At 41.2% G+C, this 26,217-nt stretch overlaps 1 protein-coding gene across 1 annotated transcript in view; it reads right to left on the bottom strand.

Moving 5' to 3' along the window:
• Window positions 1-26,217, bottom strand: part of dcc (DCC netrin 1 receptor) — a 931,407-nt gene that overhangs the window by 92,695 nt on the left and 812,495 nt on the right. Inside the window, exon 22 of the mRNA XM_059643861.1 lies at window positions 20,158-20,229. Coding sequence (XP_059499844.1) covers window positions 20,158-20,229 — 72 coding nt within the window. The remainder of the gene's footprint in view (window positions 1-20,157; window positions 20,230-26,217) is intronic.

The raw sequence follows: 26,217 nt of genomic DNA on the forward strand, positions 1-26,217 counted from the left end.
CAAGCTCCCTACCCCTTTCCCTTTTGAGAAGAAGGGTCCCATCCTGAAATGTCAACTTTCCTGTTCCTCTGATGCTGCCTGGCATGCTGTGTTCATCCAGCTCTACACTGTGTTATCCCTGACTCCAGCATCCGCAGTTCTTAATATCTCAGTCTGAGGCTGATACAGTTGGGAAAAAGAGCAAGTCAAACAGTCAGGGAAGACAGGAACAAAGCAGAGAATGAGGTAGGACTGATAAATTAAGCTGCATTTACTTCAACACAAGATGCCTTACGGGTAAGGCAGATGAATTCGGGGAAGGTTGGAAACATGAGACTGGGATATGATAGCAATTACAGATACATGGCTCAGGGAGGGACAGGAGGGGCAACTTAATATTCTAGGATATAGACGCTATAGAAACGATTGAAGGAGGGAGCAAGAGAGGAGGTGGAGTAGTGATTTTGATTAAGGATAACATTACTGCTGTACTTAGGGAGGATATTCCTGGGAATATGTCCAGGCAAGTTATTTGGGTGTTAACAAAATGTGGGGCTGGATGAACACAGCAGGCCAATCAGCATCTTAGGAGCACAAAAGTCGACGTATCGGGCCTAGACCCTTCATCAGAGAGGGGGATGGGGAGAGGGTTCTGAAATAAATAGGGAGAGAAGGGGAGGAAGACCGAAGATGGATAGAGGAGAAGATAGGTGGAGAAGAGAGTATAAGTGGGGTGGTAGGGAGGAGATAGGTCCTTTTTCTTTCCAGACAAAACAATTTATTAGAATGAATTGAGGAAATGTGGGCACTGTTCTCAATTAATCCCCAAAATTTGGAGACTCCAAAGAATTCAGTTCAGATTCCAGGGTAACAAAGTGTGAAGCTGGATGAACGCAGCAGGCCAAGCAGCATCTCAGGAGCACAAAGTCACAAGGATGTCCAGTTTAAATATTGACACACACCAGCAGATCTCAGTCCTAATTTCTAACCCTGTATGAGCAGAAAAGATGGTGCAATTTCCTGGTAACTAATCTTAGCTAACAGAGGAACTAACAACAATTGATAAAAAGCTGTTAACAAACAGTTATATCAAAGATCAGAGATAATGGGAACTGCAGATGCTGGAGAATCCAAGATAACAAAGTGTGGAGCTGGATGAACACCGCAGGCCAAGCAGTACCCTAGGAGCACAAAAGCTGACGCTTTGTGCCTAGACCCTTCATCAGAAAAGGGGGATGGGGAGAGGATTCTGAAATAAATGAGGAGAGAAGGGGAGGCAGACTGAAGATGGACAGAGGAGAAGATAGGTCAAGAGGAGGGTATGGGTGGGGAGCTAGGGAGGAGATAGGTCAGTCCGGTGAGGACGGACATGTCAAGGGGGCGGGATGAGGTTAGTAGGTAGGAAATGGAGGAGCGGCTTGAGGTGGGAGGAGGGGATAGGTGAGAGGGAGAACAGGTTAGGTAGGCGGGGACGAGCTGGGCTGGTTTTGGGATGCAGTGAGGGGAGGGGAGCGAAACGTCAGCTCCTGTGCTCCCAAGATGCCGCTCGGCCTGCTGTTCTCATCCAGCCCCACACCCTGTCATCTCGAATACAGGAGCCCACTGTCTCGGTGTAGAACACAGTTATTTGGGTGGAACTGAGAAATAAGAAAGGGATGATCACCTTATTGGGATTGTATGATAGACCCCCCTACCCCCAAAAAAATAGTCAGTGGGAAATTGTGAAACAAATTTATAAGGAGCACTCAGTTATCTGTAAGAATAATAGGGTGGTTATAGTAGAGGTTTTAATTTTCCAGACATGGACTGGGACTGCCATAGGGCTAAGGGTTTGGATGGAGACAAATTTGTTAAGTATGTACAAGAACATTTTCTGATTCATTTTACAGTTTCCCTCTTCGACAAGGTGAAAAACCTGACCTAGTCTTGGGAAATAAGGCAGGGCAGCTGGCTAAGGTGTCAGTGGGGTAATACTTTGGGGCCAGTGACCCTAATTCTATTAGTTTTAAAATAGTGACGGAAAGGAATAGCCCGGATCTAAAATTTAAAGTTCTAAATTGGAAGAAGGCCAATTTTGATGGTACTTTCAAAACTTTCAAAAGTTGATTGGGGACAGATGTTCACAGGTAAAGGGATGGCTGGAAATGGGAAGCCTTTAAAAATGAGATAACAAGAGTACAGAAATCGTATGTTCCTGATAGGATGAAGGGCAAGGCTGGTAGGTGTAGGGAACGCTGTTGTGGGGTGGTGGGGGTGGAGGACAGTGGGAGCAGCACAGTGGCTCAGTGGTTAACACTGCTGCCTCATAGTGCCAGGGACGCAGATTCAATTCCAGCCCTGGGTGTCCATCTGTGTGGAGGTTGCAAATTCTCCCTGCCTGGGTTTCCTCCAGGTGCTCTACTTTCCTACCAAAGTTCAGAGATGCACAGGTTAAATGATTTGACCATGGTAAATCGCCTATGGTCTCTAGGGATGTGTAGGTCAGGTGGCTTGGCCATGGGACAAACAGGGTTAGGGTTAGGGCAGGTAGATCTGCGTAGGATGTTCTTCAAGGGGTCAGTGTAGACTCACTGGGCTGAGAAACTTGCTTCTCCACTGTACAGATTCTATGATTCTAGGCATTTAGACAGACACAAGAACAAGCAGGAAATAGAGGGGTCAGAATATGCTCGGGCAGGTCGGACTGTTCAGAATGGCAAGAAAATGGTGAATGAAAGGGCCTGTTCCTGTGCTGTGCAGTTCTATGTTCTTCTTAAACAATTACAATGGTGTAAAAAGCCAAACTGTAGTGATAGTGGGCATGAAGCTCTGTCCTTCATTGGGGCTATCCAGGTTCCAACTTTCAAGTGCTGTATTTACAAGGGATCCAGACATCACTTCATCCCCTACAACACAGGAAGATTACTCAATTTCTGCTCATCACCACTGGAGGTATCAGAGATCCTGAAAGAATGTGGTGCCATGCTTTAGCAACATCTCTCCAGAGATAATCCTGAAAGTTATCAAGGAGAGGAAGGAAGTTCTTTTCCCAATGGATGGCAGCAAACAGCAAGCACAACTGACGAAGGCAGTCTGGACAGGGGTGGCTATGAAGGTCAACCCCTGGGGCGCTCAAGAAAACCTGCTTCTCATCCCAAAAGAGGATTTGATCTGCTGCACTCTATCAAAGTACACGCCACTGCCTGCTCAATGCTTCAGGCTTCCATGAATGTGAGTTAGCAGTGTAAGGTTACCCCTGCAGAGGATTGCCGTACACTAGATTGGGTTGCCTTGCGTGCAATCAATGTCTGAGTCTTAACTGCACAGGGGCAGCACAGGGGCACAGCACGGTGGCTCAGTGGTTAGCACTGCTGCCTCACAGCGCCAGGAACAGTTTCCATACTGTGGGGATTCTATGATGATTCTTCTAACACTGATGCCATAGTGGTACTGCCTCTCACTATCTGCAAGTGTTCCTAATTGAAACATAAAAGGAACAGGAACATTCAATAGCAATGACCATCAGGCCATTAGACCTTTCCTCACAGTGAGGAGAAACAAATATTTTCGCATCTTTTCACCAGAGGCTCACATGGGACAAGGACACAAGCAGAAAAGGCAGTCTTTTGAGACGAGCCTTCTTTTGAATTCAGCTGCACCAATTAATTTTGTGGGTGTGAGCCATCCCTGTTGGCCCACTTGAGCAGACTTGTTGGCCTGGTCAGGTGTCTGTTGTATTATAGCCTAGATTCTTGACCACACGGGCATTGTACCTGTTACAGAACTGAAAATCACATCTTCTAGTGTGAAGGTTTCTGCCTCAACTTAAGTCATTCTCCCTGTATAACAGTCAGTGACTATTCAGTAGTCAATACGTGTAAATCTGAGATATTGGAGCATTGTAAGAAGTTAATTAACTTCAAGTTATCTGACTCAGTGAGAACCTGTCTTCATGTTATGTGTTATATACAGAAAATGTCAAAATGCATCATGTTTCAACACAACACTGTAAGCATTTAACTACAACCAGGCTGCAGACAACAGAGACTTCTCATGAGCTGATCTGGCTTCAGCCAGAAGACCATATGACATGGGTGAAGAATTAGGCCATTCGAACAATCAGGTCTGTTCTGTCATATGACCATGGCTGATGTGTTTCTGCCTTCTCTCCATAACACTTGATTCCTTTATTAATCAAGAACCTATTGACCCCTGTTCTAAAGACATGCAAAGACTTGGCCTTTGCAGGCTACTGTTACAATGAGTTCCACAGATTCACCACTCTAAGGCTGAAGAAATTCCACTGCATATCAGCTCTAAGGTATCACCCCTTCACTCTGAGGCTGTGGCTTTGGATCCAAGTTTCTCTTCCTAGTAGAAAAATCTCCACATCCACTCTATCCAGGCCTCTCCCCTTCTAACCTCAACTGAGTACTGAATCTTCAACTGTTCCACATGTGACAAGCCCTTCATTTGCAGGGTCAATCTTGTGAACCTCCTCTGGACCCCTTCCAATGCCAGCACATCCTTAGGAACAGGGCCTAAAACTGCTCATTATATTCTAAATGCCGTCTGACCAGAGTCTTAGACTTATACCCTATAGTACATCCCTTTTCTCACATTCCAAACTTTTTGAAATTAATGTTAGTATTGCATTTGCCTTTCAAGTTGCCAACTGAAGCTGCATATTAACCTTGATAGAATTCTGAACAAGGACTCTCACGGTCACTCTGTGCTTCAGATTTCTGAAGCCTTTCCCCATTTCCCCTTTAGAACTAGTTTCGGCCTCTATTCTTCTCACCAAAGTGCATTAATTCAAACATACCCATATTGTATCCTATCTGCCACATCTTTGCCCATTCACCTAGCCTAAGTCCTTCTGCAGCTTCCCTACTTCCTCAAAAGTACCTGTCCCTCCACCTATTCTTTGCCGTCTGCAAACTTAGCAACAATGTCCTCGGTATCTTCATCCAGATTGTTAATGTGTATTGTGGATAGTTTTGGACCTAATACTGGCCTCTTGAAATTCTACAAATTCCACTGGCTGCAGCCCTCAACAAGACACATTTATCCCTACTCTCTGATTTCTTCCAGGTTCCAATCCTCTATCCAAGCCAGTATCTTGCCCCCGAACACCGTGGGCTCTTATCTTATTTAGCAGCTTCCTGTGCATCACCTTGTCAATGGCCTCCTAGAAATCTAAATACCACCTCAAAGAATTCTAAAAGATTTGTCAGATGTGACCCTCCCTCAATGAAATCATGCTGACTCTGCCTACTTTACCGTGGACCTCCAAGCAGTCTGCAATCTCATCCTTAATAATGGACTGTAAAATCTTACCAATGACTGAGATCAGGCTAACTCGTCAATAATTTTCTGTCTTCTGCCTCCCTCACTTCTTAATCAGGGGTGTCATATTCATCACTTTCCAGTCCCCTGGGACCGTACCTGATTCCAGTGACACCTGAAAAATTGCCACCAAGGTCTCTACAATTTCCTCAGCTATCTCCTTCAGAATCCTGTGGTGTAGTCCATCTCATCTTAGTGATTTATCCACCTACGGACCTTTCAGCATCCCCACATGATCCTCTTCATGACGGCTACTACACTCACCTCTGCCCCTGACTCTCTTGAAGTTCTCACATGCTACTGGTGTCTTACACCATGAAGACTGATGCAATGTGTTTATTTATTTTCTCCACCATTTTTCTTTGTTTCCCATTTTTATTTCCCCAGCATCAATTTCCAGCAGTCCTTTGTCCACGCTTGCCTCACTCTTACCTTTGAGGCGGCACGGTGGCTCAGTGGTTAGCACTGCAGCCTCACAGCGCCAGGGACCTGGGTTCAATTCCAACCTCGGGCAACTGTCTGTGTGGAGTTTGCACATTCTCCCCGCGTCTGCGTGGGTTTCCTTCGGGTGCTCCGGTTTCCTCCCACAGTCCAAAGATGTGCAGGCTAGGTGGATCGGTCATGCTAAATTGCTCATAGTGTTCAGGGGTGTGTGGGTTATAAGAGGATGGGTCTGGGTGGGATGCTTCAAGGGGCGGTGTGAACTTGTTGGGCCAAAGGGCCTGTTTCCACACTGTAGGGAATCTAATCTAATATCTAGAACATTCTTGCAATCTTCTTTTATGTTACTAGCTAGTTTACCCTTATACTTCATCTTTTGCCCCCTTATTGCTTTTTTAGTTTTCCTCTAATGTTTTTTTCCAGGATTCATAATCTTCTAGCTTCCTACTAACCTTCACCACATTGAATGCATTTTTTTTTGCTTTTATGCATGACTTCTCTTGTCAGTCGTGGTTGCCTCATCCATCTCTTAGTAGGTTTCTTCTTCCTCGGAAAAATTCTGCTCTGTCTCTTGAATTGCCCCCAGAAACCCCTATCATTGCTGTTCCATCCCATCTTCTTTGTTCGACTTCCCTTCCAATCAACTCTGCTCAGCTCCTCTCTCATGTCTTTGTAGTTACCTTTATCCAGTCATCCCGTTACATCAGATTCCAGTCTCTCCTTTTCAAACTGCAGGGTGAATTCTATCATATTGTGCTTACTGCCCCCTAGGCAGTAAGAGGCTCCTTCACTTTAAGCTCTCTAATCAAGTTTGCCTCATTACATATCACCAAATCAAAATTGCCTGTTTCCCAGGGGCTCCATCACAGATTGCTCCAAAAAAAACATCTTGTAGACATTCCACAAATTCCTTTTTCTGGGATGCATTACTATAAGACCATAAGACCATAAGACATAGGAGTTCACAGTTCACCTGCTTATTGACCCCAATGATTATTGTATAGTGTCTTTCTTACATGCCTTTTCCGTAACCTGATTTATTTTCTTCCCCACATTCTGACCACAGCTTGGAAGCCTGTTCACAACTCCCATCAGGTACTTTTTATCTTTGTAGTTCCTCAATTCTGTCCACGCAGACTCTATGCCTTCTGAATCAATATTACTTCTTGCTATCAATTTAATTTTATTCCTTGCTGACAGGCATTCCTGCACCATCTGCCCATTTGTGTAGAACATGTATCCTTGGATATTTAGTTCTCAAGCTTGATCCTCTTGCAGTCACTTCTCTATGATACACACAACATTGTACCTGTCAATTTCAATCTGTGCTTCTTTCACCTTGTTTTGTATACTGCACACATTTAAGTATCACACCCTCATTCCTGCATTGGCCCCCCCCTTCTCATAGTTCTCCCCTTATTTGCTGTGTCTGGTGTTTCCATACTCTTTGCCCTTTCCATACTCTCTGTCCCATTATTTTTTCTAGAAACTTTAATAACCTCTGCAAGGCTACATGAGAATAACTTCTGCTTCATTCTGTGAAAATATAACGCCAGCCAAGAAGAACATAACAATTGCCGGAACATCATGCGGGAACCACAATTAAAATACTTTGCACAATAACAACGACCTCATTTTAATCTGCTGCAGAATACTATCTTCCAGTAAAATATTGCTTTGGCCATCACCAATGGTCAGCTAATCACTGCCATGGTCACAGCATGACAGATGCTCAAGTCCACTCTATCAGAGTGGCTAAGGCTGCTGACCCACTTTGCCCTGTCTGTCATTTGCCACCTTGTCATTGTGCCCTGTGAGATATGTACAGTTTTAAGCATGAGGTAAAATATGTCAGGAACAGCACTGAACTCATCACACATGCAAGGGCTTAAAATTGTTCTGCCTAGGGAGACAGCAGCTACTACTTGTGCAACTTGTATCAGCCCACAGTCCAAACAGACAGGATTATGAAGGGGCACTTGTGGCACAAGAAAAAAAAAACATATCATTGATTCACCGGCCAGATATCCTGACACGAGCCTCCTTTTGAACTACATTCCATCAAATTCCCACAGGTTACCTGCTCCTTTAGCAAAATTTGAGGAATAGGCCAAAGAAAGGCTGTGGCTCTAATCCCAAGCAAAGCAACATCTCATGCTAACTTACTCATCAAACCCTGCTATGGGAGATATGTCTCATTTGGGCACCTCAAGGGACCACTAAATTGATAAATAAACTGAACATCTAATTTTGAACTTTCCCATTGTACAAAGTTAATAGTACATTGTCAAAGAAAATTGTTCAATAATATTAATGAGTTCTTTATTACCCTTTACATGTCAGGAAGTTCTTTAGAGGCTAGGGGTCTGATTGGCACACTATCTCTTGAACAGTTAATTGAGGGGAAGTGAGGAGAACTGTTCTGGGTGAAATATGAAACATTGTTTCTGACAGTGTGCTGTATTATTGGAACTTTCTACATGTGGCAGGCAATCTACTGCATTACAAGAGTTTCATCTCCCTCAGGTGGTAAAGTACCAGGGTAACATAGATCAAAAGTAATTAGTATTATTTTCTGTAAGCTTTTGGTTTAGATGTAAAAGAAAATCTTATTCATTGCTAAGAAAAATTTAGTTAGAAGTACAATAGAGAATCTGAAGCTTGTCTTTGATTTATCCAAGTCCGAACCTGAACTTGAGTTCAGGGCTTTCTCAGTTGTTTCAACTCCACAAAGATAAACTTCACTTTGTCTTTGACACCTCTGGTTTCTCATTTCCATGCTGTATCTCAGATCTTCCAAAAGCACAACTTGAGTCTTCCCATGTAAACTGATAATACCTAATCCTATCTTACCAAGTCTTCTCTCAGCCCCTCCACTACCTCTGAAGCATTATGCTACATGTTTGACATTCACTTCTGGATGAGCACTGATTTCTTCAATGTAGCCGTTGCCTTTAGCCCTCACGACTAAATCTGTTCAGCAGTCGATAAATCTGTCCCTTTCCCTGGAAGCTCTCTTGAGTCTGAACAGGAGTGTTCACAATGTTAGCATCCTATTTGATCCTGAGATAAGCTTCCAATCACATTTTCAAACTATTACCAACAGGTTTACTTACACTTCCTAACATCATCTGTCTCCTCCACTCTATCAGCTCATCTGCTGCTAAATTCTGATCTATGCCTTTATTATTTCTAGATTTAACTATTTCACTGTGCTTGTCAATAGCATCACATCTTCTAACTGTCATCAAATGCTTCTGATTCAGGCTGCTGCAAACTCTTGAGAAGTTTTATTTGTTTTTAGACTGAGACTTCCCGGTTTACCAACAAACAGAGATGGCTTCTTCTGATCTGGCTGCTCCCCCTATATATAGGATGGGCCAAAGGACTAAAAGGTAACGTTGATATTCGACAACTCCATGGGAAGCGAGATTGTACAGGATGGGAAATTAGGCTGGGAATGTTTAGGATGACACCTGACAAGCTGCATGACCTTGGATGAGATCTGTGAAAATTCATTTATGAGCCGAAGACAACACCTGCAGCTTGTTTTCCCATCCTCTGCTTTCTGTACCAGCCAGCAGTTTTGTTTTTTTGTATCTGCTTTCTTTGTGCTGGCTGTTTGTTACACTGTATAAGAGTGGGAGGGTTTTGTTCCAAGTTGTGGGATTTCACCTCAGCCCGAAATCATGAAAGGTGCCAGGTACGAACCTAAGCCATTGCTCAAGGGGCCCCTGATGGGCAGAAAGGCGTGAGACATGTTGCTTTTTGTCCTTCCTCTTCCATTTATTATTACCACTATAATCAATGTTATTTCTGAATAAACATTCATATTTAAGTAAATTGCTGTATTCGAGCATTCTGTCAATTATATTTACCTGAATCTGAAAAGAACTGCTTGGATACACGCTGTGATCCAAGACACCCTATTATCTTAAAAACTGATCAAATCATACCTTAAATTTCTAAATTTCAGCTTTTGAAACCTTGGTTTGACTACTTTGTTGTCATAACAACCCTCAGAGTTCAGGTTTTATTCTGATAAATCCACACTGCAATCAGATCGGGTAGAGTTTAGGAATAGTAAGAAAGAATTATAGAATCCCTACAGTGTGGAAATGGGCCATTCAGCCCATCAAGTCCACACCAACCCTCTAAAAAGCAACCCACCCAGAACCATCCCCAACTCTATTCATGTACTTCCTACCTGCACTTCCCATGGTTAATCCACCTAACGTATACACTAGAAGTCACAAGTGGAAATTGTCTACAGGTCCCTTAACAGACACCATAATTTGGGACAGAAACACTGGGGACAGACAGAAACACTGCTTGCATGACCTTAATCTACATATAAATTGGACAAATCAGACTTTCAATGGTAGCCGGATGAGGGGATTGTACAATGCCAGTTTTAAGAGTAGCATGTTCTGGAACTGAGGAGAGAATGAGCTACAATAGATTTTACATTATGTAATATGGAAGGATGCTGAATGACCTCAGGTTAAAATCATTTCCAAGTAGCACCAACCACAATACAATGACATTTTACATAAAATTTAAAGGTAGAAGAGTGGGTCTAAGACAGTATTTTAGACCTAAATAATGGAATTGTTGGCGTGAAATCTGAGGTGTTTGAAGTGAATTGCATACTCATTATGGATGGATAAATACTAAAGCGTTGACAGATATTTAAGGGGATATTTCAGAATGAGTATATTTCTACTTCAGAGGAAAATTCTGATTGAAGGACCCACCAAGTACAGTTAATTAAAGATGTTGAGGAAAAACATCAAGCTTAAGGGGAAAAAAAATCAAATAACTACACAAAGATGAGTGGCAGGTCAGAGAATTGGACAGAAAAGAAGACCAGGAGAAAGAAATTTGAGTGTGAGAGAAAACTTGCGAGGGATGTAAAACTGAAAAGCAACAGTTGTATTTTAAAAATATTTAAAAAGAAAAAGATTAAAATTATTGCTGATTCTCTCAAGTCTAAGAATGCGGAGTTAATAGTAGGTAATAAGAAAGAAATGGAAAAATATTTTGCTTCTGTCTTCACTATAGAAAATTCAAAAGTATTCTAGTAAGTGCTACAAATAAGGAGGGGAAAGGGAGGGAATAATTTGGTAAAGTCACAAACACCAGAGGAAACAGTACTAGAAAATTGACAAGTATTCGTCCCTGAGTTCTGATGACCTTCATCCTAACATCTTAAAAGAGGTAGTTAGTTGGGTCGTAGAAGCATTGGTGATAATTTTCCAGAAATTGTTAGATTCTGGCAAGGTTCCATCAGACTGAAATTGGGCAAATAGAATGCCTGCATTCAGGAAGGGAGGGACCCAGAAACAGCATACTATAGGTCAGTTGGCTTGAATTCTGTCATAAGAAGATGTTAGAATCAGTGATTAAGAAGGTCATAGATGAGTGTTTGTAAAATTTCAAGGTAATCAGTATGTTTTTGTGGAAAGGACATTGAATTCAACCAATTTATCAGTGATCTTAGAAGACAGAACACGCATTGCAGATAAAGAAGACCATCAGAATGCATTTGATAAGGTGCCACAAAAAAGGCTATTATACCAGATAAGTGCACATCATGTAAGGAGTAACATAGAAGGAAGATGAATTGGCCTGCAGAAAACAAACAGCTTGCTTAGATGGAATCTTTTCTGACTGACAGAATGTGACAAGTGGAATCCCACAACATTCTGTACTGGGACCTCAGTTTTTAACAGTTTACATCAATGACATAGACGAGGGCAGTGAAGGTATGGTAGCTAAATCTATAAATAATAAAAAGATAGTTGGAAAATTATGAAGAAAACATAGGGAAGTTGCAGAGAGGTATAGATAGCTGAGTCAATGTGCAAAAAGTTGACACATGGAGTACAATGTGCAAAAAGTTGACACGTGGCACTTAATGTGCAAAAATGTGAAGCTGTTCAGTTTGGTCAGAAGGATAAAAACGCAGAGCGTTACTGATATCGAGAATTTCTGCAAAATTCTGAATTGCAGAGGGATCCTGCCTTTTCAGTGCATCAGTCTCAAAAAAGTATCCAGGTTCAACAAGTTAGTGGAGTGCTATCCTTTATTACAAGGGGAATTTTCTATAAAAGTAAGAATGATATGTAAAAGTAAGAATGTTTTGCTTTAGTCATACAGGCTGTTGCACATGTCAAAAGCTGTCTGGGGATTTGGTCTCCTTACTTAAGGAAGGATATAAATGTGTTAGAGGCTAATCCGAGGAGGTTTATAGATTGACACCTGGAATATTTGAACAGTTTTGTGAGGAAAGGGTGGACAAACCGGGCTTGCTCCCGCTGGAATTTTGGTGACTTGATCGAACTTTGTAAGTTACTGAATGATTTTGACAAGGTGGATGTGCAAAGTATATGTTCTCTTGTGGTGAGACCAGGACTAAGTGGCGCGCTTTAAAGATTAAGATTTGCTCTTTTAGGACAAAGGTAAGAACTTTACTTTTCTCCTAAAGAGTCTTCGCAACTCTTTGCTTCAAAAGGTGGTGAAGGTGATCTCATTAAATATTTTTAAGGTGTAGGCAGATGGAGTCTTGTTCGACAAGGGAATCAAAGGATCAATGGGCAAATGAGACAGTAGAATTTGAGACACAAGTAGATCAGCCATGATCTAATTGAATAAGGGAGCGAATGTCAGGGTTTGAATTGTCTATTCCTGCTTCTAATGCATGTGTATACATGTACATCCATCTTTGTCCAAGGTCAATATGTCCTTTATAAGGTGTGGTCCACAGAACTACTCTTAGTGTTACCCCAGTCACGGACTAAGTTGGAATTTGTACAGCTGGACAATACATATGCTCATGGTATTCTAGTCTCCCAGACACAAAGACCAGCATTTTGTTGACCTTTTTGAATATTTTCCTCTTCTTCTCATCTTGTAGTTTTATATTTTAATCCATCATTTAAGCCGTTAATAAATTTGGTGTATAACTGAGGTCCTAAAACAGATTTTTGTGGGATCCTACTCATTCTACCAATTAAAGCATTCATTCAACATTCTTGCTCTGTCTTCTGCCACTTAACTCATTTTCTAAGCAGGTCAATACTGTAACCTGTCTTCAATTCCTTGAACTTCAGGTAACAGTTTCTTATGAGGGACTTAATCAAATACCTCTGAAAAATCGATTTGAATAACATGCAGGGACAATTCCCTGTGTGATACTTACATCAGTTTTGCTAAAAAAAAATTCAGTTAGATTCATTAGGCATGACCTCCCCTTTTTTACAAACTGGAGTGGACTGTCTCTAATCAGCTGAAATTTTTCAAAGTGTTCTGACACCTGATCCTTAATTATAGATGACAGCAATTACTCACAACAGATATAAGAGCAAGAAACCCTGGAGAAAACTCAGCAGCTCTGACAGCGTCTAATGAACGGTCTTTAGATTTGGAACATTAACTCTGTTGTCCTCCATGGATGTTGCCTGAATTGCTGAGTTTCTCCAGTACTTGCTGTTCTATTTAAGGACATCCTAGCATCTACAGTATTTTGCTTTGTGTCCATCCATTAGATGTTATACTAACTCTAATTTTCCTCCTGAAATAGCAGGCTGACATACACTGTTATCCACTTTAAAGAAATATTACTGATTTTGAGAGAACTTTGAATGATAGGTCACCTGCAGTGTCTTCACCTACTTCCTTTAAATCCTGGGATGGAAATTACCTGATCCTGGGATTTATTGTCTCCAATGCCAAAATTTTCTTCATTGCTGTTATTTTGCTTACATTAATTTCGGAGAGAAGAAAAGATCCAATGAACAGTCATATCAAAGTCAAAATATTAATTCTGTCTCTCTCTCCATGGATGCTGCCAGACCTACTGAGTTTTTTCAGTATTCTCTGCTTTTATTTCGCAGAAAAATATTACTTTCTTTGGGTTGCCTGACATACTGAAATCATTCCCTCCTGCAAAAGCTCATGCAAAGTAATGATTCAGTACGTCTGCTATTGCCTTAGTTTCCACTGACAATTTCAAAGTTTTCAGATTTCAAGGAGCGCAAATTTCTCCTGAGTGCCCTACTTTTCCTAACTTATTGCAGAAATAATTCTTGTTGGTATTAATGCCTCTTGTAAGTTTCTTTTCCAAATCCCTTTTCAGTATCCATTGCTATCTGTACTGTCATATTTGCTTTTTTATCAGTTATCAGAAACTAATTGCCGACCTTTGACAGTTATTGACAATGTGCTCCTGCTGAGTGCACCAAAGTGAGAAGGTCTTGTCCCAGGAGTTTGCAGATGTCAACAGCAAGCGAACATGAGAGCCTGAGTTTCTAATGGTTCAGGTCATCAGACTTTTCAAGAAAATTATTCCTGTACCTCTGGATCTTATGTTGGATGTCTTGCCCCCTTCCAGCTAGACCTCAATGTCACTCTCTTCTGCCCCGTGGATGGGGATACAAATTAGGAGAATGGTTTTTATGTGCCTTGTAAGTTTCCTTGCCTACAACCTTTTCTTTAACTGGTACTATCTGTACTGTCATATTCTGCTGTACTTTATGTCATTTAGCAGAAACTGATGCTACTGGTAAGATAATGATAATGTTGCTCTTGTCCTTGCCTCTAAAATAGATGTGAGACTCCACTTGCTTACGGTTTGTCTGTGCTGCTTTGAAAGCTGGAAGCAGGGAACTGCAGCTGAAGATGAATGAAGTGTTTGGTACCTGCCATGAGTTGGCAAACAACTGTCAAGAAGTGATGGCACTGTCTCCAATAAGAAGAACTCTGAACAACGGCCTCCCACCTGACTATAGTTTTCCAGCTATGGTTTCTCTGATTAAATCTTTCCCAAATGGTCAGTTCTATTACAGAAATGTCTCTGTTGTGTACCTACATCAGTAACCTCGACAGGTCAGAAAGGGTGCCATGCTTGGAAAATCCAGTATTTACAGTTGAAACAGTCCTCTGTGGCTTTTTCAGTAATTGAACGAGGAACGTCAGACAATAAGCCAAGAGAATCACCGGCTCTGCTACAAAATGAGGCGCTAACAACTCGACTACATGCATGCTACAGATAGGAGGCATCGTGTTATGCGCAGTGCACATTGATCTGACAACCACTGGATCAGATCTAAGGTCTGCAGTCCTATCACATCTAGTCATAAAAGGTGCTGAATAATTCCCTGATGAAAAAGGCAAGGCTGAAGTGATGAGTAGATTATCCATCTCAACCTCCACCTGAGGTTCCAACATTACAGATGCTAGTCTTCAGTTCATTAAATTCACTCCATGTGATAACTAAAAACAGCTGAAGATATTGCATAATGCAAAACCATGAGCCCTGAAACATTTATGTTGTAATATCAAAGAATTTTTCTCCAAAACATGCTATAATGTCGGCTAATCTCTTCTGACAACACTGGAATCTACCTAGTAAATTACACAGGTACGTCCTGCCCACAAAAAGCAGGATAAACATAACAATTCGGAAGAAGGGTCACTGGACTTAAAATGTTAACTCTGTTTCTCTTCAGAGATGCTGCCAGACCTGCTGAGTTTCTCCAGTAATTTCTGTTAACATAACAAATATAATTGGGCCAAATACAGGTCCATCTGTCAACTTTCAATCATTAACACATTGTTGGAAGATCTCATCAACAGTCCAATCCAGAGACATTTACTCAGCAATGACTTACTCACCAACATTTCATTCAGATACCACCAGGGTCACTGTATTTAACCTTGCTCCAAATGTGGGACAAAACAGCTGAACTCAAGATTCAAGGTGATTGTGACTGCCCTTGGCATAAAGGCATTAAGGAGGAATAGCTAGTCAGGAGTCAATGAGAATCCCATTGTTTGGAGTCATACCTAACAAGATGGGCTTGGCTGTTGGAGGCCAATCTGCTTAGACTAGGACATCATTACAGGAGTTCCTCAGGGCTGCATCCTAGTTCCAGCCATTTTCAACTTCTCGTTCAAAATCAGGTCAGAAATGGAAATGTTTGATGATGATTAAAGAATGCTCAGAATGATTGACACCTCGTCAGGTACTGATGCAGTCCACGCCCACATCCAGCAAGTTCAGGACAACATCAGGGTAAGGTTGATAAATGGAAAGTAACATTCACATCACAAAAGTGCAAACTAATGAGAGAGAATCTAATTACCTGTCTTTGAAATTCAGCAACATTTGAGTCTTCCAATATCAAACTTGAACTGCTAACAACACACTTTCTCTCTCCCCAAAGCCTGTCCACTATCTACAAGGTACAAGTCAGGAGTGTGAGAGAATATTTTCAACTTCTCTCTGATGAATTCAGCTCCAGCAGCATTCAATTAGCATGACATTATCCAGGACAATGCAACGTGATTGACTGACATTAACTTAAACATTCATTCCTTCCACCAAAGCACAATGTATAACATCTACAAGATGCACTGCAGCAGTTTGGCAAGATTCCTTCAACAGTCCGTTCCTAAGCCTGTGACTTCCACAACCAAGACAAATAAGTGCATCAGAATCCGGGGAATAGAGCCGCCCACAAATTCCTTTCCAAAAAAACAAAATCATAGAATCCCTACAGTGTGGAAACAGGCCCTTTGGCCCAACTAGTCCACACCGAACCTCAGAGCATCCCACCCAGGCCCATCTCCCTGTAACCTACTTAATCTACTCCTCCCTGAACACTATAGGCAATTTAGCATGGCCAATTGACCTAACCTGCACATCTTTGGATTGTTGGAGGAAACTGCAGCACCGGAAGGAAAGCTACACAGACATGGGGAGAATGTGCAAGCTCCACACAGACAGTCACCTGAGGGTGAATTCAAACCAAAGTTGCTGGTGCTGTGAGGCGGCAGTGTTAACCACTGAGACACCGTGCCGCCTGCGCATGGTCTAGATTTAAGACAATATCACTTTTTTGTTTCTGTCAAAAAGCTAGAACTTCCTTCCTAACAGCTGTATAAAAGTTATACACTAAACAACTGAAGGGGACAACAGCACATTCTCAAGGCCAGTTCAGGAAGGTAATAAATACTGGCTTTGATATCAATGCACATATTCCCGTAAAGGAACAATTTTTAAAAAAAGTTGCTCACTAACAGGTTCAAGGGGTTCCCTTTTTTTAAATTTAATTTAGCTTCAGAAAAAGTCACTAGAGCATGAGTTGGCAGAGGTATGGCAAGGGACAGCAGCAATGGAAAGGAAAGTTGGGCTCTCTTTGGCTTTTTTTCTCTTACCTTACTCTAAGTTAATGTGAATGGTGCCATATATGTATAGTGAGGGTACACACTTTTCACTGTATTTTTACTTTGAATATATGTCACAATAAATGTGTCATTTGATGAATTCAATTCAATTTAATTCAATAATGCAATGATCTGAGTTGAACTAACACTATTTCCACTAGATTTACCTCACTGCATGCTCACAAACCCACAGCTCCTTGCCTGGCAAAACATCTCCCTTTGTAATCAAAGCAAAATAAAGGCAAAATATGAGAGATTCTGGAAACTTGAGATAAAAGCAGAGTGTGCTGGAGAAACTCAGCAAGTCTGCCAGCATCTGTGAGAGAGAAATAGAGTTAACATTTTGAGTCTGTAAAGACCCTTCTTCAGAACTCCCTTTGTGGCTGTTTTGGGTTTGAATTAAACGCTGCAAGTTGGGATTTTCATTCTAATATGGCTCAGGTTTTATGGAAGTCATTGACAGAGACCCTGGAATAGGTGTAGATGTGGGATTGGCAGTAGGTTTGCCTCTGTGCACCAGCACTTAGTGAAAGTTATGAAAAAGGTAGTCAAGTAATAAAAAAGATCTCCATCCCTCACTATTCACAATCTGTAACCTCCCCACACATTTTCCACATCCCATTCATGCCTGCCCAGGCTTATACCTACTCCCCCAAGGCACATCTCCACAGCCTTCATTCTAACATATGCCCCTCTACCCATGCTCAGAATCTGTTACAATCCTAACACCACCTTAGTACGAATACATTTCCTATTTTCTTTGGGAAATAGGCCACAAATTTAGATAGAGGATCTGGATCGGCGCAGACTTGGAGGGCTGAAGGTCTGTAATTTTCTTTGTTCTTTGTACATGACCATTTATAAACTCACCCACTAACCTTTGCCTTTAGCTCACCCTGCATCCAACATGGGGAAAACTCAGGAGCCATGCTAAGAATAAACAAAGTTCTTAAGGGTCTATTTATGAAGCACTATTTTTGAAAAATATATTCATTGATAATATTACCTTCCTTTAACCTCTTACAAAAATAAACATTATCATTCATTGAAATGAAACGAAGAACTGTGAATGCTGAAGATCTGAAACAAAAGGAATTTCATTTAGATAAATTTGAGATGCTGCACTTTGGTAAGACAAACCAGGGCAGTACATTCAATTGAATAGTGGGGCCCTGGGGAGACTTGTCAAACAAAGAGACCAAGGGGTGCAGATGTTTAGTTTCTTGAAAGTGGAGTTGCAAGTAGACAGAGTGGTAAAAAAGGCATTTGGCGCATTTGCTTTCATTGGGTCAGAAGATTGAACGTAGGAGTTGGGATGTCATATTCTGGTTGTACAACACATGGGTGAGGCCACTCTTAGAATACTGCTTACAATTCTGGTCTCCCTTTTGTAGGAAAGGTGCTGTTGAATTTGAAAGGGTGCAGACAAGATTTCCAAAGATGTTGCCAGAACTGGAGGGTTTGTGCTGTAAGGAGAGGCTGCATCGACCAGGGCTATTTTCCCTTGGGCATCGGAGGCTGACCTTATATTTGATAACATCATGAGAGGCATGGATAGGGTAAATAAACGAGGTCTTTTCCCTGAGGCAGGGGAGTCCAAAACTAGAGGCCATAGGTTTAAGGTGACAGGGGAAAGATTTAAAGGGGGCCTGATGGGTAACTTTTTCACACAGATGGTGGCGTATGCATGATAAAAGCTGTCAGAGGAAGTTGTGGAGGCTGGCACAATTATGACATTTAAAAGTCATCTGGATTGGTATGCGAACAGAGCCACAAATATTTATGACTTCTTTTACCAACCTGCAAGGGCATCTTATCTCCCACAAAGGTCTATCTGGACAATTTTCAACCGTGTGCCTTAACACTTCAGAAAGCTTACTAAGAACCCTGCCAGCTTTAGATATTCTCCTACCAGGTCTTAAATGCATCAGTCATATTTTGTACATCACACTCACAAAAAAATTCTTTCACATATGCAGTTGTTTCTATGATTGCTGAATGTGCAAATTAGAACCAGCTTCCATTTCTCACCAGACTACAAGAATGGTAGGAGGTTCTGGATTTGGACCTCAACTTTTGTGAAAAGGCACAGGTTCCCCTTCTGTGTGAATATTCATGACGGACTGAACAATATGAGTCCAATAGGGCTCTTCTTTAGGATTCCAGAATCCACAGCGTCTGACTTTCCTCTTGCTTAAAACAGGGAAATAGGCCAGGCATTCAAGTGTAGAGGTTGGCTTTATAATAGCAAAGGAATAGACATGAAAGCTGATAGTTGGCTTGCCTGTTTTCTGTGGGCACTGCACTGAACAGGGATAGCCAGCAGGGAGACCACAGAATGGAAAATAATAATAAGCTTTACCTTGCGTTATTTTTTAAAAAATGGTGTTTGAATTTGACAGCTGCTATGACAGCTGGAGTACACAAATATTAATTTGTAAAGGTCAGTCACAGTGGCTGGTGAACAATTTCTCGGGAAAGCTGTTTAAATACTGTAACTATTCCTACAGGAATTTCTTTCAAACATCAGTTTTAACTGAAATGATAGCAATTCTGTTCATTAACTACATTTAATTTGAAGACCTCCGGAAGAATTGTAAAGCTGCTGTGTAAAACCTTATGGTTTGCTTAAATTGTCACTGGAGGAATCTGGCAATATAACAGGTTAATTACTTGAAGCTTGGAAATTCATTGGAAAACATGTTGACCACGCAGGACGTCAGAAGCAGTTTAATATTCAAGAACATGTGATTACTGAATATTGCTTAATACAATATTTAATATAAAATATAAAACTTAAAATACTACTTCAAGCCCAGTTATATGGATTATGTGAATATTTGCTGCATTCATCAGACCCAATGGTTTAGAAGCTAACAACAGCAGAGATTTTCTGGGCAATATTAAATTAACCAATAGCAATTTTGTTTCAATTAACATCAGTTCACTGGGCTAGAAAATAGGGAATTGTTATCCTGGGGTCCTACATGTGATATATTATTTAGAACTGAAACTTTGTATATGCCTGGACAACAAGTGAAAAGAAAGGATTGTTATGGATCTTTCTTTGATGAAAGGGCTTACTAACAATCATTTCCCAAGTAGGCAGTGAGGTACAGGCAGTGGGAGAAACAAACAGATATTTTGTTTTATTGGATATTAGATTTCTGAACTTACCATTTAAGCTGCTCCTGTCAATTAGGTTGGTGTCTGCTGGCCAAAATGCTCCATCTCCATGTACACTCCTACCTGCTGGGCAGAGAACATAAATAAGCGCTCCAGAACTGAGCTGGATTTCAAACTGGTGGAATGGTGTTAAAAAAAAAGAAAACTTTAGCATCATCTTGAGCAAAAAGCAACTGTGGGTAAAATAAATTAACATGGGGAGCATGAGGGATTGTTGGCATGAAAATAAATACAGCGGTCACAAGAGCAGGTCTTAAGCTGGGAAATTCTGTAGTGCTTGGGCATCATTTAACAACGCACGTGTGTGTGTGTGTGTGTGTGTGTGTGTGTGTGTGTGTGTGTGTGTGTGTGTGTGTGTGTGTGAGAGTTGCAACATCACACATGAATCTCAACACCATCCAGGGCAAAGCAGCCTACTGACCAGAGCCCCATCTATCAATTCCCTCCATCGCCACTGTATAGCGGCAGCAGTTTGTACTAGCTTTAAGATGCACTACAGCAACCAGCCGAGACTCCTTTGACAATATCTTCCAAGCTCATATCTCTGCTGCCTAGGAGTACAAGGACAGCAGATGCTTGAGAACACCATCACCTCTCATCAGGCTCTCCCCCAAGCCACACACCATCTACATATGGAACTACATTGCTGTTCCTTCATTGTCACTAGGTTAAAATACTGCAACTCCCTCAAAACAGACACTGTATAGATTACAGCAGTTCAAGAGGGTAGTTTACTGCCATCTTTCAAGGAAGTTAGAGATGGATACCAAATGTTAACTTTGCCAGTTATGTTCCCATTTGTTAAATGACTTTGAGGAAACGGAAGTAACACAGTTCATTGAACCACTGCAGTCCATGGGATGGAGGTATACTGATAGTGCTGTTAGTAAGGAGGCTCCTGATTATTACAACCAGGTGAGAAAAGGCAAATTGACTCCCTTCTATTCAACCTCCTTGTTGGGTGCAGGAAATCATTTTAGCACATGTCCATAGCTTTCCCCAAGTAAGATGCAGCAACCTAACTTCTACTGTAGTTGTAAGGAGCCAGTGGTAATGTTTTCTTGAGTTGAATATAGCAAGCTTATTACCTGCTATTGCTGAGAAATATAATTGTTGGCAATCACTTGCTAAGGATTATGATCGTCCACCAAGAAAATTCTGTGTTACTGGTCATAAGTTTTGTGGGTCTTGTGTAGGTGATGAGTCTGATCGTAGAGCTGCATTGTCTACCATACATGCAGCAGGTGGTTCTGGGAGGTGGAGTTGGTCCTTGGCTCTCAAAATTGCTGCATTCCCTACTCTAGTTCCTTTTTTGTACTTCCTCTTGGCACCTGGTGTTTTTGAAAAATTGCATCCCTTTGTACAGAACTTTTTTCCCAATCAATTTTTTCTGAAGTGGCGTCTCCCATGTGTTGACACTGGGACCACATTTCCTGAGGTAAGTCTTTCATGGAGTCTTTGAAGCACTTCCTTTGTCCTCCTCCTCTTGAACACCTTCCTTAAACTGGGTGAAGAAGATTCGATTTGACAATTGGAACTCAGGCATGGACCTCTTTCGCACATTACCCTCTGGAGATGGTTTCAGATGCTCGCTCATGGCCTTGATGTCATTGCTGTTAGTTGCTTCAATGACACCAATGTTCATCTGCCTGTCCTCATAGCTGATGTTGACAATCTGATTCAAACAGCATTGATGGTAGTTCTCAAGGGCCTTGAAGTGGCTCCAATGCATAGTCCACGTTTTGGTGCCATGTATTAGAGTCAGAATGCTGACTGCTTTCTACACAAGGCTCTTGATATCAGCACAGATACTACAGTCATCAAAGACTCTCATTTTCAGATGCCTGAAGTTGCTGCTCACATATATTGATACAACATTGAATCTCCACATCGATGTCAGCCTTAGATGAGAGGTAGCTTCCCAGGTAGGGAAAATATTCCACATTTGGGAAGATTTCTCCATTGATATTAATGGAGGAATGGACTGGAACTTGCCTTGGGTTGGTAAAGGATTTGATTCCAGGTTGAGATCAAGACTAATTCTTTGGTTTGCAGCCACAAAGGCATTAAACAAGGCTTGAAGGTTCTCTGCCGAGAGAGATGTTATCATCTGCACGCTGAAATTTCACAAGTGAGTTCGGTGTTGTTTGGATTTCAACCATTTGAAGATCGAAGGTATTTTTTCTCCATCCTGTGAATAATGCCCACACCACTGATCTTGACTAGATGAGGGGAATAAAGACACAATATTGAGGACTTTGTGGTGTCACTGGAGCACATATCTGCACACACTCAGGAAAACACACACAAAGCTAAAAGGGGTAATTACCCACTACAAAAGAAGACTAATAGAGAATGTATGGTTTAGAATTCTTCTTGGGTACCCCCGAGGTGTAAGGTTTTAACCTGAGTCCACAATTAACCAGTTGATTCTTGGACAGCAGAGATTATCACTTTTATCTTTTAAGTTCTCGTATCTTAACATTGCTTTCCAGTCAATGCTGTTACTGGATGGTTTTCAACTTGAGGAACTGAGAGAGAACCTCTTCCAGCCTGTGATTAATTCTGCAATCAAAATCCATCGCCTCTCTGCCAAAGAGAGAACCTCTTGAAATAGCAGCTTGCATTTATATTCCATCTACTGAAGTTTATGATACTCTAAACTTAGTCACCACAGTGATGCTTTATTTCCAACATGCGAAGACTTTCATAAGGATGTAAATTACATAGAATACTTCCTAGGCTTGAGTGAGGTGCAGTGGATGGGCACCAGACTGATTTCATGAAAGGTAGTCAGTCTGTGTTGGATAGAAGATGTTTGTGGCACAAAGCCAGTGCTTTTAAAAAGTTCCTTTTTAAAACAATTTCAGTCCATTAAAGTCCCAGGTTCTAACTCAGCCATAGGGTTCAAAGATCAGTGGTCCATATTTTATAAAATTACAATAATGCAGTTTTTAATGCAGTATCAGTGAAGGAACAGCAATATAGTTTTAATTCAGTGTGGCTTGAAGGTGGACTTGCAAGTGGTACAAGTTAATGATCTTCCTGAATATTGGCCTCCCTCATCCTTCTTGGTGATAGAAATTATGAATTTGGAAGATATTGTTGATGGACGCTTGACAAGTTGCAGAGATGTGTCTTGTACCCAAAGCCTATTGATGTCTCTGTGTGCTAGTCATGGACAGATAAGTGTTTCAGTGGTAGATTGACTGCCAGTCAATAAGGCAGCTTTGTTCTAGCTGGTGTGTGTGTGTGTGTGTGTGTGTGTGTGTGTGTGTGTGTTGTCGAACCTGCACTCATGCAGGCAAGTAAACAGTTCTTTATATTAGTTCATAGGATGTGGGAGTTGCTGGCAGGAGCTAGATAACAGCAAGATGTTTCCTTGCCATGTTTGACCTAATGCCAAGAGACATCATGGGATCCAAAGTCAATTTTGAGGCTGTTGAGGGCAAGTCCATCTCCAGTGTATTGCTGCACAGTCTTATCTAGTGATTCTGTCTGATCAGTGCATCACATCTGATTTCATTGATAAAGGAATTTAGTAAATTAGCCACATTGTATGATTTGATGAATAGAGCTATGTCACGTTGTAGCTTGGCTAGTCTTCCAATTTTAGGACAAGGCCCAAAACATTATGAGAATTTTGCCAAATTGACTGAGTTGTGTGTGTCTTTGTTGATTTCAGAGTCCAGGTTGATGATTAGTGGTCAGTCCAGTATTATTCTTACTGAACGTTTCTGTAGAAGCTTCACAAAACACAGCAGCTTGCTAGTGCACTTCAGAAGGCGCTTATTAATCAACCTTGATGAAAATTTTAGAATTACATGGAAGCCAGACTGGGTCAGAACACCAGATTTCCTTCCCTGAAGGACATCAGATGACTTCCAATGGCAATACGATAGGTTCATGGCCACTTTTAATGAGATAGTTTTTAACTCCAGATTTATTATAAAATTCAATTTACATTCCACCAGCTGTTGGAGTGAGATTTGAATCTGTGTCTCCAGTGTATGCTTCGGTCCCTAGGTTATAGTCCAGTAACCCAACATGGCCATTATACCCCAGTCCCCTTACTCTGAAAATAAACCATCATTTCCTTTCTTTAATTTTTCATGGCATTTCTTATAGCAAAGAAATTTTAAAAACAAATCTTGTGCTAATTTTGTCTTAGTGTCTGTCTTCATCATGTTGGCCCATTTCTTTCTTTGCATATCAGACAGTGTTTCTTTTTATTGTCTCTGCAATATGTTGTTTGTCACCAATTCACTTTCTTATAATTCCTCATCCACTTAATAGAATGATGCTGAAAGAACAGCGAACTGGGATTCACACACATAACTCAGCTGAATCATTTGCACAGATGCATTGCATCTAATGAATGAGGTCTGCTGCACTTTCCATGATTCTATTATCTCCCCGCAAGTTTCTCTTTTCCTCTGTTCATTTTCATCCTTGTATATCTGCACTCTGTTTGCCTCTGACAAATATCCTTTCAGTCAGTTATGCATTTGGCATCTTTGACATTTTGCTGAGACTAAACTGGGCAAGGGATGTGCTGGCAAAGAGAAAGTCATATCATCCTCTGCAAATAGCAAAATCATCTTCACATCACAAAAGAAAACATGCTGAGCCTATTTCGTCAATTTCTCCAAAATATGATGCTGGCTGTGCATTTGCCAAACTACTCTGAGTCACCACAATACCTTTCAAAAACACAGCATTTTTTTTCTTGTTAGCTTCATCTGCCCTGCATCCCCTCCTTATGGTTTCAGAATTTACATCCTTCAGCCACCAATATTAGAATAAATATAATCTGTGCTGACAGCGGTTCTTACTCAAGTCGATTGCGTTTTTTAAAAGGTTGCCTGCTTAAGGTTAAGCCTCCATATTTGGGGATATGATAATGTAGTGGTGTGTCACTAGAACACCAGATCCACTGGATCCAGAACACCAGGCCTATATTCTTCTTTTTATTCACTCATGGGATGTGGGTGTCATTGGCTGGCTTGAGAAGGTGGCGATGCGCTGCTTTCTTGAAACACTGCAGACCGTGTGGCATAAGTACACTCACAGTACTTTTGGAAAGGAGTTCCCCCAGAATTTTGAAACAACAATAATAAAGGAACGGTGAGATGGTTCTAAGTCAGGATGGTGTGTGGCCTGCAGGAAAACCTGCACCTAATAGTGTCAGAGAAACAGACCCTTCAATCCAACTCATCCACGTCAACCGGCTTTCCTAAATGGCTGGCGATCCAATGTTCCTGCTGCACTTGTCCTCTGGGAGGTAGGGATCGTCAGGTTGAAAACTGCTATCGAAGGAATGGTGATGAGTTACCGCAGTGCATTTGTAGATGGTACAACTGTTGCCACTGTGCATTGCTGGGGGAGAAATTGACGTTGAATGGGTTACATGGAGCGGCCCTCAAGCAGGCTTGGTCCTGAACGGTGTCAAGCTTTATGAGCATTGTTGGAGCTGCACTCCAAGAAAATGGCCTGCATTCATCACGCTCCTGACTTTTGCTTAGTAGATGTTGGACAGATTTTAAAAAGTCAGAAAGTGAATCACTCATTACAGGATTCTGACCCGCTCTTTTCACAACAATTTTTACATGGTGAGCTCGGGTTAGTGTGAGAACAATGGTAACCCTCAGGATGTTGATAATGGGAGAAACAGTTCTGGTAATGATATCGAATTCTAAGTGATATCATTATTAAACTGAACTGGGGTGTAGAGACTTTATTGTTAACATATATTTTAGATCACAAAAAAAACAAATGGCAATGGAAAATGCTTTTAAAAAACTGAGGAGTATTTTTGCTTGTATTTTAGTGTTTGCAGTTGCTTATAGATGGGGCTTTTCCTATTTGTCATAACTCTTAAAGAAACCAGCAATATCCCTGTGATTGTGATTTATTACCTTGTTTACAAATAATTTCAGCCAATCAGGATTTCATATGTGGTGGATGTATCCAATGCACAATACACACAAAACATTTGCTTATAGATGGAGAAAAGAAGGAAAGATTGGATTCACAACAGCCAAAATTTGG

Source organism: Stegostoma tigrinum, chromosome 1 (assembly GCF_030684315.1).
Source record: "Stegostoma tigrinum isolate sSteTig4 chromosome 1, sSteTig4.hap1, whole genome shotgun sequence".
Lineage (NCBI taxonomy): Eukaryota > Metazoa > Chordata > Chondrichthyes > Orectolobiformes > Stegostomatidae > Stegostoma > Stegostoma tigrinum.